The sequence below is a fragment of the Labrus bergylta genome, chromosome 16, assembly GCF_963930695.1.
Source record: "Labrus bergylta chromosome 16, fLabBer1.1, whole genome shotgun sequence".
NCBI lineage: Eukaryota > Metazoa > Chordata > Actinopteri > Labriformes > Labridae > Labrus > Labrus bergylta.
Window position 1 is genome coordinate 944,189 of NC_089210.1, and position 18,820 is coordinate 963,008.

An 18,820-nucleotide genomic window follows, 5' to 3' on the forward strand; every position below is an offset into this window, starting at 1 on the left:
AAACCCCTCTATTTCAGCCCTGCTCAGAACAGGCTGTTTCTGTACCTTTAAATATGTAAATGAGCTGTGTCTGACCACGCCCCCTCTCTGGAAGGGCTTGGGTGTCTCTGTCTTTCTCGCTCCATGTCCTATTGTTTACGGTGAGAAGGCAGACTCAGAGGGCAGAACAACACCTAGCTGTGGGAGTGTCACCCACCTGGGGGAGGGGCTACTGCCCTTTGTGATGTCATGAAGGGAAAATCTCCAAACGGCCTGTTTGAGCACACATTTTCTGAAAAGTGGAGCAGGCAGAAGACGGAGAGGATGGACTTTTCTCATCATTGGAGGGTTTGTAGACGGACTAGAGACACATGTTAGAGGAACATGGAGAAGAGGATTTATCAGAATATGTGACCTTTAAGATAATAGATTGTATCGAAGATGTTGACCATCTTAGTCAGTAAACACCTGGAGATGTTTGCTCCGCTAACTTAAAGTATTGCTTCTCGAGTAGAAATGAAGAATTTCCTCTCTCAGTGAACTATCTGAGGCGTCTTTTACCATGCTGTCATTTTCATCTAATTTGTATCCAAACGAACTCTGACCTCTCCAAAAACTTGATGAATGAGTGAACCAACTCATTTCCTTCTTCTGTTAACATTAACCTGTATGATTAGCTGTGAGTTGCCGTGGTGGAAACGGCTCAAAGTTGTGATGAGGTGCTGAAATCAAAAACATGTGTTGGAGTGGAAACGTTCTCCTCAGCGGTCGGAGTAATCTGGCTTTGTACAGTTCATGAGGGGGAAATGAGAGCAACAGAGAAAGAGAGGGAAACACAAAGAGGGTAAAGATTTACAGAGGCACTAATGAGCCCCTGTGCTGTTTGATTGGTCCAACCTACGCCCAGCCAGCATGGCACCCTGGGTAAATGTGACCCGGCAGTTAGTTGCTGTGGTGATGTAGGAAGTAGCAGCTGCCAAGAGGAGCAGATGGATGCACGCACACACTCACCCACACACCACAGGTCACATTAGATAGTGAGTTTTATGTAATCTCCACGCCACATCGAGGCTAAGCTGCATTTCATTGGAGGAGAACTAAAACAGACTTCAATTAAGACTGATGCTTCTTTACGAGCTCTGAAAGAAAGAGAGACCATCAGGAAGAATATCGACTTGTTGGTTACCGCTGCATCCTGTGTGTGTCCAGCAAGCTCAGTGGAGATGCGTCCTGAACTCGCAGATGCATAACTTCTTTCTAATGCGTCCTCTGAATATCAGGTAGTGTTGTAGTCAAGGCCACACTAGCCGAGACCAAGACATACCTGAGACCAGATATCTCAGAGACTGAGACAAGACCAAGATGTCACCCAGCCCAAAGTCACTAAAGGGGATGGGAGATTAAAGTCTTAATTGTCATTACAGAAACAGCTGTTGGAGTTTAGATTTGGAGCTGATGGACGTTCAAAGAGGAATAGAAGGTCAAATAAAATGTGAAAAGGAGGGCATCACAGGTGAGCAGAGTGAAGAGGAGACTGTCTCTGTGTGTTTGTGAAGGTCATCTTATCTCAGTCTCAGTCTATATGGCTTGCTGTTCTGTTCTGGTTTCTTTCACTGCATTACAAACAAAACCCAGCACATGGTGTTTACTGAGGCACCTGAGAAACACTTTAGGTAACTGTATGGGAATGCAGGCTGACTGCAGTTGTTTGGAAGGGAACCTTTTAAAAAAACAATGACCGCATCACAATTTGTACCGCACTTGTTTTCAGTTTGCAGCACAGCGCTAATTTCAGAAGCATGAGGTCACACATGCAGACTGTTCTGTCTTTAATCATGTGAATCTGAACTGATGTCACTCCAAAGGCTGTGAGTGTTTTATATCTACATATTAGGTCACACAGTTTAGTGAGAGTCAACATCAGGGGCGTCTGATAAGCTTCAGGATTTTTTGTAAATTTGGACGTGAAACACAGACTGGAAGGAGTCTTCAGACTGAGATCTGCGTTTCTGAGGTTTGCCTCAACCTCCGAGGAGAAGGGGCCGGTTTAGAAGAGCTGCACATTCATCATTTCTGATGTTCCAGGAACTCTGATCCAACACAAGATTTATTTAATATGTGCATATTTGTGTTTCCTGGTTCTGCATTTCATTTGCATCGATCCTTATCTTGATGAGAAAAACTGATTTTTCACTGGAGAGAAAAAACATTTAGACGGAAAGGTTGTCAAGATGTATCCCTAAGAGGGAACTCACACTAGGCCCAGTTGCCTCCAACCCTGCTTAAGCACGATTGCCCTGCCTCCCGATTCCCCCGCTGGCCTGCACTCACTGCTTCAGGACTAACAGGACCTGAACACGTTTACCTCTTCTACATATGTCATCACCATATGTGTAGTTCTGCCGGGGTGAGTCCTTTTCTCCCAGCGAGGAAATGGAAGCAAGCAGGCCTGCATTCTGGGGGGGTCATAAAGAAACTATGAGCTCTTTAAGATAAGACACCTTCAGCTAAACTCATGGTCACCAGTTTTTGTCATCTGAGGGAAGTTCACACTCTGGTGACAGAACAAAAGGTCATTTAATAGCTGAGAGTTGACACCTTAAAGAGCGCCTGACCCACATCAACGAGGTGCGAAATGACCAGTTCAAGGAGTCAAATGTGTCCAAAGCTTTAAAGCTCATCCCTTCATCCTTTTGGTTGACTTCCCAAATATGAACAATCAGAGGATTGTAGCACGTCATTCATTTTTGCTAATGCCTCTTTTTTTATCCTTTAGATCTCTTTTGACTAAACATCAGCAAAGAAAACAACAATAAGACAAAAAGAAAGTTGCTCCGATTTCTTAAATGAGAGTAAGCAGGCTATCCTCTGTAGGTGGTCAGTTCGTTCGTTGGCTCTTTTTAAACACAACAGGAAAAGAGTTTGGGACGACTACTCAGGGGGACAAAGAGAAAACATTTCACAATATTCATTGCAATATTCATATACACACGTTCAGTGTAATCCAGACTCTTCTCCCAGTGCAGCTGTGTGTAGTGTGAGGCGTGTGTGAGACGTGAACACACACACGGTGGGCCCCTCTCCTCTCTGTTTTATTGGGTGCAGGAATGTGGAGGTGTTCTCAAATTTGTCCGTCTCAGGAAATGAAAAATCTCCCGGTTTCCTGCCTCAAGATCGTCAGAGACAAATGACGGTCGGCATGAGGAGGATGTGTTTAGAGACTGGAAAAGGAAGGATTACTTAGTTTAACATGGGGGGGTCTTTTGAACTTTTTCATCAAACTCGTGGGGGCCTGGGTTCGAGTCTGACCTAAATCCATCAGTCTTACCCAGTTACCTGTGTTTGCATTTTGATGCTGAACTGGTTCTGTTCTGTATTTCAGAGTTTTATTGTCCAACAGTTCGACCACGCATAATTACACAAGTTGTAAAAAGAATAAATCCAGAGAGAGAGGATTGAAACATGCTGACTGTGTTTTCCTTTTCTGTTTCTCTGAACAGATCGAGAGGACCAATCAATCCTTTGCACGTAAGTACTGCAACTTTGAACCCACTATTTATCCTCCTCTCCTCTCCTCTCCTCTCCTCTCCTCTCCCCTCCCCTCCCCTCCTCTCCTCTCCTCTCCTCTCCTCTCCTCTCCTCTCCTCTCCTCTCTACTCCTCTCCTCTCCTCTCCTCTCCTCTGTAAAATGAAACTGTCTTAAGATGATGATTAGAGAGCTTTCCTTTAACAGGGTTATCTTTTATATGGTCAGGGTCTCTCTTCTTGTCCTTGAAAGTTTAAAATGTAACTTGCAGAATCACTGCAGTTGTACATAAAATATGATGAGAGCTCCTTATACAGATCAGAGCTTCTGAATTAGCTTCTTTCTGTTCCTCTCCTTACATTTCAATCTTCGTCCTGACTCAGCTGGCTCCCATCATCCCGCTGTGTTTTATTTAAAGACCCGTCTCGGGTAGATCTTTGCAGATGCCTGGTTTTGCAGCAGCTCAAACTATTACTGAGGAAGTTATGAGTGCAGTTTGGTGCCCTGCTTTTATCCTCTGTGGTCCACAGTAATTAAGTGGCACACTCTCTCAGTGTGGCTGAAGCAGACGCTGCCAACAAACACACACAGAGCTGCTCCTTAGTCTGACCTAAATCCTGACAACGACCCCCTCTGTTGGTGACATTTCAGCAAAGTGTCCTCTTGTGTTAGAGAAGTAAGAGGAAACTTCTTCACTCTAAGGACGTCTGAACTTATTTCAATATCAACAACAGAGAATAACACTCAGTGATTACAGGCGATGGGCACTGAAGGTATTCACATCAGTCAAAATATTGCAAACCTTTAAAAAGCTGTACCTTGGGGCGCCAGTGGCCTAGTGGTTAGTTTGCACGGCCCTTGTACAGAGGCTATAGTCCACCAGCATGAAACCAAACCAAACTGCTTTTTTAGTGACACCTCCTCTGTACTGAATCCTCCGCTCTCCTGCAGCGGCACACCTCCAACCCCCCTCCCCTCGCGTTTGCACAAAGGAGTTATCAAATATGAACGCACCATGATTAAGCACTGCGAGCGTATTTAAAATGACCTGTTAAAATTATATTTCCTGCTGTTTAATTGTATTCCTGGATTGCATGATGCTTGTATTTATGATCAAACATTGGATGAACTTAATGATCCTGCAGTCAGCTGTTAGAAATACTCTCTGACTGGGAGCGACCCGTAAGAACTTGTAGAATTTCTCACTTACGAGTCGTCGACGTCAGAGACCGGAAGATGTGAGGCAGGAAACACAGACGGACCGGTCCTGGTTTCCCTTCATGTTCACATCATGTCATTTAGTAAAATCCTTGAGAAATATTTCTCCTCTAAATCGGTTAAGATAGCGAGCCAAACTGTGCTGTTTTTAACTTGATCTGCGATGCTTTCTCTGCATCCTGTGTTCAAGGACTCGCCCATCCAACTCCAACTCTAAGAGCAGCAGAGCTAATGAGCGGCTTCACTAAAGCCACCGGTATGTGTGTGTGTGTGTGTGTTTGTGGATGTGGAGTTTCTGGCCTGGTTTCTGTGCTGGTCTCTCTGGGTCCTGACTGTGGGACGCTGTGGACAGCCCTGCCTGAACACAGCTATCATTACAGACGGAGCAAAAAGCAGAGCCAGGAAACGTTGGAGTTGGAAAACGTTCCCACCAAACCTCAGAGCTCTCCAGTAAAAACACACAAACTCATGGACTCAGAACACAACAACAAATAGCCTGACTGTCCTCCACTTTCTCTGTGTTTACCGCTTCCTTTGTTTACTCTTCCTGGAGTTTAAACCAATTCAACTTCACCGCCATGATAGAGAGTGAGAGTGACTTTGGTTAGATGTCACAGCGTTCTCTCTGCACCTCACTTCAATGTGGAAAACGTGCACAGATCATTTCCTACAGCGTGGCATTACCTCACAACCAAAACCCTGCAATTCATGATGGCAGGCGAAGGCTGCTGTAGATACTTTTATAATTCAAGTGACGGAAACTTTGAGACAGACATCTTTCTGCTCCGAGATTACAGCGCTGATGTTATTCTGGAGCTGGAGGAGAGCGGAGGCTTCAGGATGGACGAGGTGTGGCCAAACAGCAGTTTGTTTTGGTTTCATGCTGGTGCTCAAGGGCAACATCTGGATCAAAAAGTGGCACATTCATCCTTTAAGTCCTTTAAGTTACGCAAAAATGAAATAAAGTCAATGTAAAGAAGCGGAGGACTACAGATTATAAACCTAGAGCTTCTATCTCTCACTCGTTCATGAAGTTACTCAGACCTTTCCTTCCGCCGTCTCTCCACGTCCATGTGTATATCACACTGTGCTCTCTGTTTGTTTTTTCAGGGGTGAATCGGGTGCAGGAAAGACGGAGAACACGAAGAAAGTGATCCAGTACCTGGCCCACGTCGCCTCCTCACACAAAGGACGCAAAGACCATAACATTCCTGTGAGATCCTCCACTGCCTACATGTTTCCTTCTCTTGTCCAATCAGATGCATCCTCTTAGAACCAGTCTTGGTATTTGTTAACTAAAATCCTGTATATAGTAAATAAGTGTGCTGTCCCTTCACTCCTTTGTTGTGTTCTAGTTAAAGATGATAGTGTAGTGATAAAATTGTGTATTAATCCTCACTGAAACATTAGATTGTAGGCTGACTGGTCTCTGCTCTCGCTTCATATCATCAGAGCTTTTCCTCCACATGTTGCTTTATAAGTGCTGTTGACATAAGCGCTTCAGGTTTTAACACTCACCTCTCTTTATCCATAACAAGCAGCCCGAATCTCCCAAAGCATTCAAGCTACAGGCAAGTGCATCTTCAGCTTCCTCTAAATGTGTGTGTGTGTGTGTGTGTGTGTGTGTGTGTGTGTGTGTGTGTGTGTGTGTGTGTGTGTGTGTGTGTGTGTGTGTGTGTGTGTGTGTGTGTGTGTGTGTGTGTGTGTGTGTGTGTGTGTGTGTGTGTGTGTGTGTGTGTGTGTGTGTGTGTGTGTGTGTGTGTGTGTGTGTGTTAGCGTGTGATGCATGCTCCGCCGTTTGATCCTGTGCTGCTGACGGTTTCATCTCAGCGTTTATCTCTCTGTTTGTGCCGGCTCAGTGCTCTCACATGATTATCTGAAGCTCAGTGAATCTGCCTTTACATCAGTAGGATCATCAAACTTTAAACTCTTCAGTTAGTTTTAACAGATTGAAGATGGATGGAGGTCTAACCTGTCCATAAAACGGTCGACATTTAGTGCTAATTCATCATCAAACAACTCTGTGTACAAAAAAGCTGCATAGGACTTTTTGTTATTTTATTGAAGTGATGTGGTTGGGTCACACCCCATGCACAAAGGCTGAAGTCCTTCAGGTGGGCGGCCAGGTTCTGGTCCAACCTCCTCTCTGCATGTCTCTCTCTCTCCCTGGATTCAAATATGTGAAAATCAGTCCACAGCCGCACAAAACAAAACTTCTCTAATCACCTCTGATGTTCGATGTCTTCTCCACCTCTAAGTAAATACTTCATGCCACATATCCAGGTGTAAGTCTTTCATGTGCTTGTGCATGTTTTCCATTGGTTATGTCCTGTAGATGCATGCTTGTAGTTTGAAGAGCCTGTATTTCATCGACCTGTTCTGTCTGCTTCGATGTGATTTCATTATTTCAGATACCGACTCTGTGAAAAACCAATCTCAGGTGATGTTTGTAGGTGATGACACCTCAATATTTTGTCCCTGAAGTGACACAAATACGACTGAACTGAATTCAGCCCAACTTCTGGGGCTCACTCTTTCTCTGCGGGATTCATCCAGTGTCTGTTTTTCCCTCCTCCAAACTAAAACCCGATGTTCCTGCATCCTCTGTAAATCTAATAAACGCAAAGGCGCAGGTGAAACCTTTTAACCTGCAGACCTGAGCACGAACAGCACCGATGCACACCTGCGTTTCAGTAGCAGAGAGTGAGCCGCTGTGATTCAGGGCCGCTCTGCTCCCATTCCATTCACACTGAGCTCCCTAAAGCTGCGTTCCTCCTGCGCTGCATTACGGCGGCCTCTGAGCGCAGGCCAGAGGAATGTAGAACCAGGGAGCAGAGGGGAGGAACGATGTGGTAGGAGAGAGGGGAGAGGGGAGAGGGGGGAGATAAAGAAGTGGATTGGAGGTAAACCAGACCAGAGAGACGTACAGGAACACATGTTTATTCTTTAGGATGTATTCACTGGTTCCTTCTTATTCAATGTTTTATAAAGCCTTTAAGATAAAAGGGAATAACTTCTGTCACTACGGCTGATTTCACTGGAGCCGGCTTTCATTCAGGAATCATCACATTCAGACAGCTGAAGACTGAACAGATACATCAAATATCCAGAAAAGCCAAAACATGACGTCATATCTGCTGTATGAGACGCACTTTTAATACCCTTTTTTGTGTCTAAAAAGAAGGCTGCGTCTTGTATACTGGTGCGACTTATACGCACCAAGAATGCAGCTTTAAGGTTACCAAAATATCCAATACTTTCCAATATCACTTGTTTTGAAACGACACAACCGCTGTTATTAATTTAGAGGGCGTGCACGAGTTTGTCTGCATTTTTGATCATCAAAAACAAGAAATGACCCAATCATGGGTGTCTAGGTCTTGGTATTGATAGCGTAAGCATTGATAGAAAGGACAGTTCTTCTTTTCTTGATGCGTCTTCTACAACCCTCTTTCTGTCCCTCTCTCTCTTTTCTTGCAGCACCCTAAAGTCGAGCCGGAGATAGTCCCACGATTCTTTGAGCGGCCATTACCGGCTGTCTGGAGTAAAAAAGACCAGATCTGCGTTAGGAGCTATTTCTGCCCTGCAGAGACGAGGCTGAGGCCTGTTTTGAGGAGTTGGAGGTTTCAGGGTCTGTAGGGAATGTCCCAACCACCTCTCAGTCTAGGTTTTTTTTTACATTTGGGAGGAAGCCATCATTACCGTGATGGTGGTGGTCTGGTCTTTGGATGTGTATATATACAGTAAATCATCACAGCTAAAGGAATGTGCAGGAAGAGCCTCTCCAGTAACCACTTACTGTATGGCATGTGTCGAAACACTTGCCATGTTGCCTCTGTGGTTTCACGAGTCCTGCGGAGTATTTGGTTGTCTTGGCACGTCACACATGTTGAGTTCCCCTGAAAAAAATCACACTCTGCTGCTGTTGGCTAAATGAAAGGCCACAGAATGTCTAACGATGGGTTAAACCCGGGCGTGGGGTTAGGGGACTCAACCCTCTCACTCCACTCCCACATCAAATCCATCACTACATCTAACTTCTTCTCCACAGCCTGCCTCTCCCTCGCTCTCCCGTCCTCTGCTACCTGTCTCAGTTTAGTTCTTTGTCTGCTCCCTCCCCACATGTAACGCGTCCTCTGGTCTCTTGAAAGGCGCTCTATAAAGAGTCAGCTTTTGTCTCCGCTTCTTGTGCATGTAGAAAAATGTGATGAAAAGTGATAAAAGATTCATGTTCTTAGAAATGTGTGATGGCTACCTGACCTATCACCTGTCTCTCTCTCTCTTCTCACCTGTCTCTCTCTCTCTCTCTCTCTCTCTCTCTCTCTCCCTCCTCAGGGCGAGTTGGAACGCCAGCTCCTGCAAGCCAACCCGATCCTCGAGTCTTTTGGCAACGCAAAGACGGTGAAGAATGACAACTCGTCTCGCTTTGTGAGTACACCCGTGTATTCTTGATTGCACTCATGCATTGTGAAAAAAACAACAAACTTTACCAACAATTTCCACATACTTGGCTTCTCTTTATCTGAACTCAACAAAGTCTACCTCTCAGCACCTGCTCCCACCGCCAGGACTCACTCTGTCACTTTAACCCTCTCACCATCAAACCACAGCGTGTTATTTCTGTTCATATTTCTGTTGGATTAAACGGATAAGATGTTCATTTCTCTGTCCAAGCGCTGATACATTTCTGTATGAGTCAGTAAAGCACACGGCCAACGTAACCACCGGCCAGCGTTCAGACCTCATGAATCACCAGCTGGCTCGGACGAGAAGCCATGATGACCAGCAGACAGATGGGCATGCACACTTTCAGGAAACCACAGAAATACCTCGGGATTCTTTCTGTTAACCTGACTTCTTCCTAATATAGTCACACTGTTCTCGACGTCTGTGCGTGTGTCCACTAAGTGTTTGCAGGAACACTACTACTACAAACCTACTTTCCTGGTAGCTCTTGAGCTTTCTTAGGCTCCTCAAGATCGTTGGTTGACGGCCTGCCACAACAGCGCGGTCTCACAATAACAAAAAGACTCGGAGAACATGACTGCAACTCCACTGACTTTGTGGTTTTTTAAGTTGTTTTGTTCGGACACATGACAATTATCACGTCTGTCCAAATATCAAGTTGTCACTCGACCTCTGTATCACCGCCATTGTTTCAAATCATTTTTCCTTCATTTTTGCCTTTTCATTTCAGCTTGTCAGCATTTTTCTGCAGAGACATGGACATGTTCTAGTTATAAGCCTGAAGTTTCAACATGTTTTTTTAATTGAAAGTATTTTGTTTTCTACAGGGGAAGTTCATCAGAGTCAACTTTGACGTCGCTGGATACATCGTCGGGGCCAACATTGAAACTTGTATCCACTTTACTGAGACATGGATTGTTTCAAACACTTAAAAAAACAGTGCAGCCTGTTTTGAAAGTTTAAAGAGCTGAGAGAAGCTGCTGAACCACAGCGAGGCCTTTAACTCAACAGAGAAGCGTCGCACTAAGCTTTACAGAAAGAACCTTTTTATTGTTCTTTTTCAGTTTTATGTGTGTTATTCATGCTAGCTCCCACCGGCCACCACAACCACAAGTAGAGCTTCTGTATCTTCCCTTCCCTACCACATGGCCATCCAGGGGCGCCGCCAGGAACTCTGGGCCCCATGAAGAGATATCTAATTGGGCCAAAGAAAGAAAAAGGAAAGTTATCATTATGAGGACACTGTGAACAAAGTCTTCTCTTAATTTCATATTGTTTAGGGCCCCTGTCAGTCGTGGGCCATTCTGGAATTGTTCTCACTTTTTTGATTTGGTGGTCAGTCCTTAACCTTCTCGCTCAGACCTCCTGGAGAAGTCGAGGGCCATCAGACAGGCCAAAGATGAGAGGACCTTCCACATCTTCTACCGGCTGCTGGCAGGAGCCGGAGAGCATCTCAGAAGTGAGTGTTTGATGGCAGATATGTGGATGAACCAAAGTGTAGAGGAGTGACTTATTGTTTTTTTACTTCCTGTTTCCAGCCGACCTTCTCCTCGAAGGCTTTAACAACTACCGCTTCCTGTCAAACGGTAACCTCCCCATCCCGGGCCAGCAGGACAAGGAGAACTTCCAGGAGACGCTGGACGCCATGCACATCATGAGCTTCTCCCACGATGAGATCGTCTGTGAGTAACCCCCTTCTCTTTCTACGATTACAAACCTTTGTGTTATCTCATCCTCCGTCATGACGTCATTCAGTCAGCCGTGGCTAATGCCCTCGAGGCTGCAGAATGAAGACAATCAGAAAAAAAAGTGCAGAACAGGAAACATGCAGCAGCAGGTTGATTAGAGCACGGAGATGGTAGAGGTGGCGTGCAGACAGTCTATGGTCGTGCAGCGATCACAGGGAGTAAAGGTCACCACCCCCTCCCACTGGCCCCTCCCACTGGCCCCTCCCACTGGCCCCTCCCACTGGCTCCAGGTGAATTCTCCTGATTATATCCTGCTGTGTTCTCACATCAGCTCACTCTGACTTTCTGCAGAATAAATACGAGGAGGCTGGAGGAGAAACTCTGAGTGAAGAGAGAAACATTCAGATGTTTGAGTGATCACATGACGCTCAGACTGCAGATATCAGGAGTTTTCTGCCAGTGTGAAAGCCCTACATGATGAGTTAAAAACACCTGGGATGAAAGAAATGTTCAATGGATGTTTAATTTGAATGCTTATAAGTTGCTCACTTTAGTGTCTCCAGGGTGGAGATGGTTTAGTTCTCTCTAATGTTTCTGTGATCTTTGGTCTCTGGTCTCTCTTCTACTAAATATCAGTGTCCTGTAACCTGCCTTTGAAACGGTAAATTAATCAATAAATTGTTGTTTCTCTTTCTCAGGCATGTTGAAGATCGTCTCTGCCGTGCTGCAGTTTGGAAACATCGTCTTTAAGAAGGAACGAAACACGGATCAGGCGTCCATGCCTGAGAACACGGGTAAACATCACACAGAAGACCACGTGTTTGGGATGTTTTTAGTTGAACTTGCTCACCTCACATATAAAAACAAACAAAGTGTCGACGAGGTCAACTCAAAACTCCTCAAAGACAGTTGGTGTTAACTCTAGAAGAGATGACACAAATCTCTTTGTTTTTAAACTATAATCTGAAGACTCGTCTGTGAGCCAGTTCTTAAAGTTTAACATCAAACAATAAGTCAGAAACGTGTTTCTCCTCTCAGCTGCTCAGAAGCTCTGCCACCTGCTCGGGATGAACGTCATGGAGTTCACTCGAGCCATTCTCACCCCGAGGATCAAAGTGGGACGAGACTACGTGCAGAAGGCGCAGACCAAAGAACAGGTACGGTGACGCTTCAATGTTTGAGTGTCGAGTTTTACACATGTTGAAATTCTGAACATGTGGATCTACTGCTTTGTGTAATAACTCGGGGTGATTTAATACGTTTATATTTATATCAAGTTAGGTGATGAGTCATGAATTATTTGGAGAAAACAGACAAATCTATGTAAAGTTAGAAACAGAGCACCCACACTGGAATAATCCTTGTCTCTTAAATTGCTCTTTCAAATGACTCATCGACTATTTAAGGGTCACCCCAGGTCAAAGGTCATTGTGACTCTTCTTTCTCTTCATGTTTCCTCAGGCTGACTTTGCCATTGAAGCTCTGGCGAAGGCGACGTACGAGCGGCTGTTCCGCTGGCTCGTCCATCGCATCAACAAAGCTCTGGACAGAACCAAACGGCAGGGGGCGTCCTTCATCGGCATCCTGGACATCGCCGGGTTTGAGATTTTTGAGGTGAGGATTGTTTTTACTCTGTTACCGTCAAAATAACTTCTAGAGACTGAGTATGTTTTCATATTTCTGACGATGTCGGAGGTGAAGAAAAAAAATTAAAACGAAGACACACACTCTTTCTGTTTCCAGCTGAACTCGTTCGAGCAGCTGTGCATCAACTACACCAACGAGAAGCTGCAGCAGCTCTTCAACCACACCATGTTCATCCTGGAGCAGGAGGAGTACCAGAGGGAGGGCATCGAGTGGAGCTTCATCGACTTCGGCCTCGACCTGCAGCCCTGCATCGACCTCATCGAGAGGCCGGTCAGTGACTCTCTGTGTTTGACTGTTTATGTGTCTGCTTGTAGATTTATGTGTTTAATGAAACGTCTCCTTCTCTCTCTTCAGACAAACCCTCCCGGTATCCTCGCTCTCCTTGATGAGGAGTGCTGGTTCCCTAAAGCCACAGACAAGACGTTCATTGACAAAGTGCTGCAGGAGCAGGGAACGCACTCCAAGTTTCAGAAGCCGCGACAGCTCAAAGACAAAGCCGACTTCTGCATCATTCACTACGCAGGCAAGGTATGGTTCTCTTTTCCACTTCTTTTGACCTTTAATTTCTCAACGGTGCAGTCACAGGTCACCATGTGGTGGACTCTGAAGCTTCAGTGTTTATCCAGCTCTGCATGGGTCTGTAAACCTTTCTGTGTTCTAACCTCTCTCCATTTTTCAAAAGCATCTCCAATATTGATCCTAGTTTGAGCACGTTTCTGCTCGTGGAGCTTATTAGAAACATGCAGAGGCTTTTTAGGTCGGGTACAATCACTTCTATCTGAACCACTTCTCTTGACCGCTTCCATCACTGCAACACCTGTTGACCTGATAACTGCTCTCATATCTGACAAACCGAGGGGCGTCCAAAACGGTTCCAGAGCATTCAGGAGCAGAATCTAAAGTTAGAAGGAGGACATACTGGCTGCTGCATTGTTGTCAGAGAAGCCAGCACTTCAACATAGCATGTTTCCTTAATGTCTGATCAGATAGTAAGATACCTTTATCATCTCACTCTCTACATACCGCCTCTGGGACCTGCTCCTCGTCTCAGCTGACAGCTCTTAAGAAGATAAATAATAGCTTGTTGTGTGTTTTCTTTGTGTAGCAGCTCTGTGCTTCTCTAGGAGGCGCAGACTTTGCTCCTCCAGTTAACCAGGTCACCTCCTGAAAACAATGGACCAGTTGTTGTTCTGCCGCTGTAACACACATCTGGTTCACATCGGTGTAAAATCCCGTTTCTGGTGCCTGGCGGTTACATAACAGAGGGTTTTAAACTTTCACCTCTGAGTGGTGGTCTGCCATCCCGACTGCATACCAGAGAGGAAGGAAAGCCGATCTCGTCCCCAGAGTCATCCTTTAATGAGAAATATTTTTCCTCTGTGGAACATTTATACATGAGGAGCATCAGATGTCCACAAACAGGTGAAAACCTTATGTTCATCCAGGATTCTTTAGCGGAGCCAGAAATAAATAAAACTTTATCAAACAAATCCTGTCTGACAGGGAGCGATATACTGGAGCGGAAAAATGTGCCAAAATCAAACGTGTGGGTTTGATTCTTTCAGGATTCTAAATCAAACCCAGATGGAGATTGTCTCAGGTTCCCTCACTGTGTCGGCTGCTTATTTTGTTTTAGTGTAATCCAAAAGGTTTCAGAGTATGTTTGGAAAACACACACGGGTAAAATGATCGTGTTTCTAATCCAATCAGCTCGTTAAATACACACTTAGATGAGACTGTGGATGTTACTGATGAGACGGGGGGCCGGGCGGCATGGTGGTCAGGCGGGCGGGATGGGTCAGGATGTGCAGTGAGCTGAATGGGAAAGACGACCTGAGAGTGAGGGAGGGCGTGTTGATGTGCAGGAGTTCAGAGGAGCGAGGTCGACCTTGAAGGTGACGAGCAGAATTCTAAAGTCGATATGATATTAACCGATGACGCTGCTGAAGGACGGGAGTGAGGTGGTTAACGGAGGGCGTTCTGGAGAAGATGAAGGTCGTGGACGGACTTTGTGTATCTTAATGCTTTCTGATCTTTTTGCAGATCATTATAACGTCATGAAGAACACATCTGGAGCTGCCCGTTAGATTAAATATCTGCAGGGTGTTTGGAAACTTCATTAGAGTCAAATGTATCCGTCAATCAGCACGTTCTGTGGATGAAATGATGGCCAATCAGGAAGCATCTGACTAAATAAAGAACAAGAACCACAGCAAATACATGTTTATCCACCTCCAGCTACCTCTGTAACATTTACAGCTCATTGTTACATCGTCTATATGACTTCATCCATCGCTCATCATTTTATATTTCATGAATTTCTTATTAGAAAGTAATCCAAACACGATCCCCAGTTCTTCCTGCCCGTCGTCCTCCATGTTTGTTTTGCCCTCTAATGTCCTGTTTGAGCTCAGAGATTTAGTGAGACTTTAAAACGACTATTCATACGCTGAGAAGTAACAGATTGTTTGTCACCATGTGGAGACTCTCTGTGTGTCCATCCTTCAGTGTCTGAAATCGCCCTCGCTGTGTTTCTTCAGGTGGACTACAAAGCTGACGAGTGGCTCATGAAGAACATGGATCCTCTGAACGATAACGTGGCCACGCTGCTGCACCAGTCCACTGACAAGTTTGTGGCTGAGCTCTGGAAAGATGGTGAGTCTGATCTGCTGTATTCATTATAACGAGTCCAGGGGAGTGAAACACATCACACACAGTGTGAGTGGCAACAGCACGAGGACAGTGTTATAAATGAAATATACAGTAAATACAGATATATAACCCTTAACTCAGGGCGTTTTCACACCTGTAGATCGTTTGCTCTGGTCTGAATCATGAACCAGTTTGTTCTATTGTTTCATAATCACCTCAAGTTTGATCTGTGTTCACACGGGGACATTTACAAGACGACCAAAATGTGTGAAGAGCGAGGATAATGCGTTCTGATTGGTTGGACTTTCTTGCGGTAAACATCCCTGAAGTCTTTAAAGTCTTTATATGTGATTTTTTGATCCAGCAGATGTCGCCCTTGAGCTCCAGCATGAAACCAAAACAACTCGCGCTGCATTGTTGTGTTAGCATGCTAATGCTAGCGATCTTTATTATGCTGGTATCTTCACACTGCATGTAAATTTACCTGAAATGAGCGTGATCTAGAAACACAGTTAAGCAGTGAGTACAGTATGTTATTCTTCTTTTCTCTAGTCCCTCAATTAAACAACTTTTATACACGAGGGGAGGAGTCAGCCGGCCGTCCTGGCGATGTAAACAAAGTGAAGATAGGACTCTGAAAACTCTGAAAACATCACAGACAGTGGGACTCGGGTGTTACACCCATTGTAGACAGTCATGACTCACAGAGTTATTTTCAGAGGAGATACTTGATTTCTACATTTAAGTGTGAAAAATCACATTTAAAGACTTTAACATTCAGTGATGATGAAAATAGTTTGAAATGCGGCAAACCCAGAACCACCTTTTCAGTTGGCCTCTGTCCAGCAGCAACCTCCAGTGTTTTTAAAATGAAGCCAATCCTGAAGTGCAAAATCGTATATTTACAGTCAATGGTCTCGGTATTGTTGTTTGGACCGCACCAGGGTTTGATTGACAGCTTTCAACCAGTATACATGAACCACACTCACTTGGCAGACGGACTCACTTTGTTTTTAACCCGACCGAACAGGTGAGGTGTGAAAACGCTCTTTTAATGTTCATCTTTAATGACTCAACACTAGCTCTGAATAATAACGAGGTTTGTTTTTGTATGCACATAATTTAGTATCACAGTGCATGAACTGACACTGAACTTTGACCTCTCTTTGTTTTTAACAGCTGATTAACACTTGTGTGTGTTTGTGTGTAATGTTGATGTGTTTGCACGTCCTCTCTCTCTCTCTCTCTCTCTCTCTCTCTCTCTCTCCTGTCCTCTCTCTGTCTGTGTCTCTGCTGCTGTAGACATTCAGACGTTTCAGAGAGCCTCTTTCTATGACAATGTCTCTGGGCTCCATGAAGCTCCAGGTGAATCATAGTGACCTCTGACCTTTGTGTACTTCCTCCCTGCTGGAGGTGTCATTAGTCCCCCGGTCCTGGCTGTCATGTGCGTCCCTCTAAAGCTCCACTCTGGCTTTGCATGGCTGCACTCCAGTTGTATTAAGATCATACTAAAACACGTCTCTCCTTCATTAACGCCGTAGCCTAATGCCGCTTTATTTAGTAAAAAAACAATCTTAAAATAAAATAAAACATGTAATCCAACACATTTCTTCAGGAGTTCAGACCTTTGTGTGCTCGTGTGGATGTTTTTTTTACAGAACTACAGCTGCTGAAAACAAAAGAACTTAAACTACACAGCTGGGTTTGTTAGCACAGAGTGAAAACTCACTTTAGACTCAAAGCTCTTTTTACGCCGCAGGTCACCCCTTCACATTCACACACTGATGGTAGAGGCTGCTGTGTAAAGAGACCATCAGAAATAACTAATCCAATCATAAGCCGCCGACAAGGCAGCGGGAGCAATTCGGGGTCGGACACAGGCCATGGTGATCGATTGCCTTCTCTTGTTATCAAACAGCCAATGGATGAAAGCTGTGTTTTAGCAGGGCGACTTTCCTGCACTTAAGAAAGTAGAACCAATCAATACGAGAGAAATGCAAATGCTCGATGGAAAGGTGGCCGTGTAGTCGCACAAACTCTGGACACCTGATCACCCTAAACACAGCAGAGAGACAGGGACAATAAAACTCAAGTTCTGCATAATCATATGAAATAAAAGCTCATTTAATGGTTAAAAAGGTCGTATTTAAGAACTTAAAGTCTGTTTCCTGTAGTCAGGTAAAGCTCGTGTCACATCGTTGTTTGTCTTCATGCTTTCTCAGAAGATAGAGAAGAACAAATCCGGCTCGGCTGACACATTGAAAGGTTCTGCTGTTGGATTTGTCTTTTCTACCATCATGTGCACACAGCGTCAGTTTGTTGTTCTCTTCACACATCAGTTAAAAACAACATCACATCATCTTCCCTCAGTCGCAGTTATCCTCCTCCCTCTCTCCGTCTCTTTTCCGGTCTCCAGTCGACAGAATCGTGGGTCTGGATCAGGTCGCCGGCGATGAACGAGACGGCGTTCGGCGCCGCCTACAAGACCAATAGAAAGGCATGTTTCGTACGGTGGGTCAGCTGTACAAAGAGCAGTTATCCAAACTGATGGCCACGCTGAGGAACACCAACCCAAACTTTGTGCGCTGCATCATCCCCAACCACGAGAAACGGGTCAGTGTTCTGACGGGGAAATGAAATATCTCAAAATAATTTATAATTAAATGTTAAAGTTCAGAACTTTTACTGAAACATTTCCTCCTCCCTCCTCCTCGACTTGTCCTCCTCCTCCTCCTCCTCTTCTTCCTCCTCCTCCTCTTTTTCCTCCTCCTCCTCCTCCTCCTCCTCCTCTTCTTCCTCCTCCTCCTCTTCTTCCTCCTCCTCCTCTTCCTCCTCCTCCTCCTCCTCTTCCTTCCTCCTCCTCCTCCTCCTCCTCCTCCTCCTCTTCTTCCTCCTCCTCCTCTTCTTCTCCTCCTCCTCTTCCTCCTCCTCTTCTTCCTCTCCTCTTCCTCCTCCTCCTCCTCCTCTTCTTCCTCCTCCTCTTCTTCTTCTCCTCCTCCTCTTTTTCCTCCTCCTCCTCCTCCTCCTCCTCCTCCTCCTCCTCCTCCTCTTCTTCCTCCTCTCCTCTTCTTCCTCCTCCTCCTCTTCCTCCTCCTCCTCCTCCTCTTCTTCCTCCTTCCTCCTCTTCTTCTCCTCCTCCTCTTCTTCCTCCTCCTCTTCCTCTCCTCCTCCTCCTCTTCTTCCTCTCCTCTCTTCCTCCTCCTCTTCTTCCTCCTCCTCCTCTTCTTCCTCCTCCTCTTCTTCCTCCTCCTCCTCTTTTTTCCATCCTCCTCCTCTTCCTCCTCCTCCTCTTTTTCCTCCTCCTCTTCTTCCTCCTCCTCTTCCTCCTCCTCCTCCTCCTCCTCTTCTTCTCCTCCTCCCTCCTCTTCTTCCTCCTCCTCTTTTTCCTCCTCCTCTTCTTCCTCCTCCTCTTCCTCCTCCTCCTCTTCCTCTTCTTCCTCCTCCTCTTTTTCCTCCTCCTCTTCTTCCTCCTCCTCCTCTTCCTCCTCCCTCCTCTTTTTCCTCCTCCTCTTTTTCCTCCTCCTCCTCTTCCTCCTCCTCCTCCTCTTCTTCTCCTCCTCTTCTTCCTCCTCCTCCTCTTCCTCCTCCTCCTCCTCTTCTTCTCCTCCTCCTCTTCCTCCTCCTCCTCCTCTTCTTCCTCCTC

At 45.4% G+C, this 18,820-nt stretch overlaps 1 protein-coding gene across 1 annotated transcript in view; it reads left to right on the plus strand.

Moving 5' to 3' along the window:
- The window catches only part of LOC110001280 (myosin-10-like), a 52,514-nt gene that overhangs the window by 19,546 nt on the left and 14,148 nt on the right, over positions 1-18,820 (plus strand). Inside the window, 17 exon segments of the mRNA XM_065964441.1 lie at positions 3,480-3,507; positions 5,834-5,936; positions 6,265-6,294; positions 9,059-9,151; positions 10,018-10,081; positions 10,551-10,649; positions 10,729-10,872; positions 11,577-11,672; positions 11,917-12,035; positions 12,340-12,492; positions 12,622-12,795; positions 12,880-13,053; positions 15,066-15,180; positions 16,480-16,542; positions 17,594-17,628; positions 17,630-17,668; positions 17,671-17,794. Coding sequence (XP_065820513.1) covers positions 3,480-3,507; positions 5,834-5,936; positions 6,265-6,294; positions 9,059-9,151; positions 10,018-10,081; positions 10,551-10,649; positions 10,729-10,872; positions 11,577-11,672; positions 11,917-12,035; positions 12,340-12,492; positions 12,622-12,795; positions 12,880-13,053; positions 15,066-15,180; positions 16,480-16,542; positions 17,594-17,628; positions 17,630-17,668; positions 17,671-17,794 — 1,653 coding nt within the window.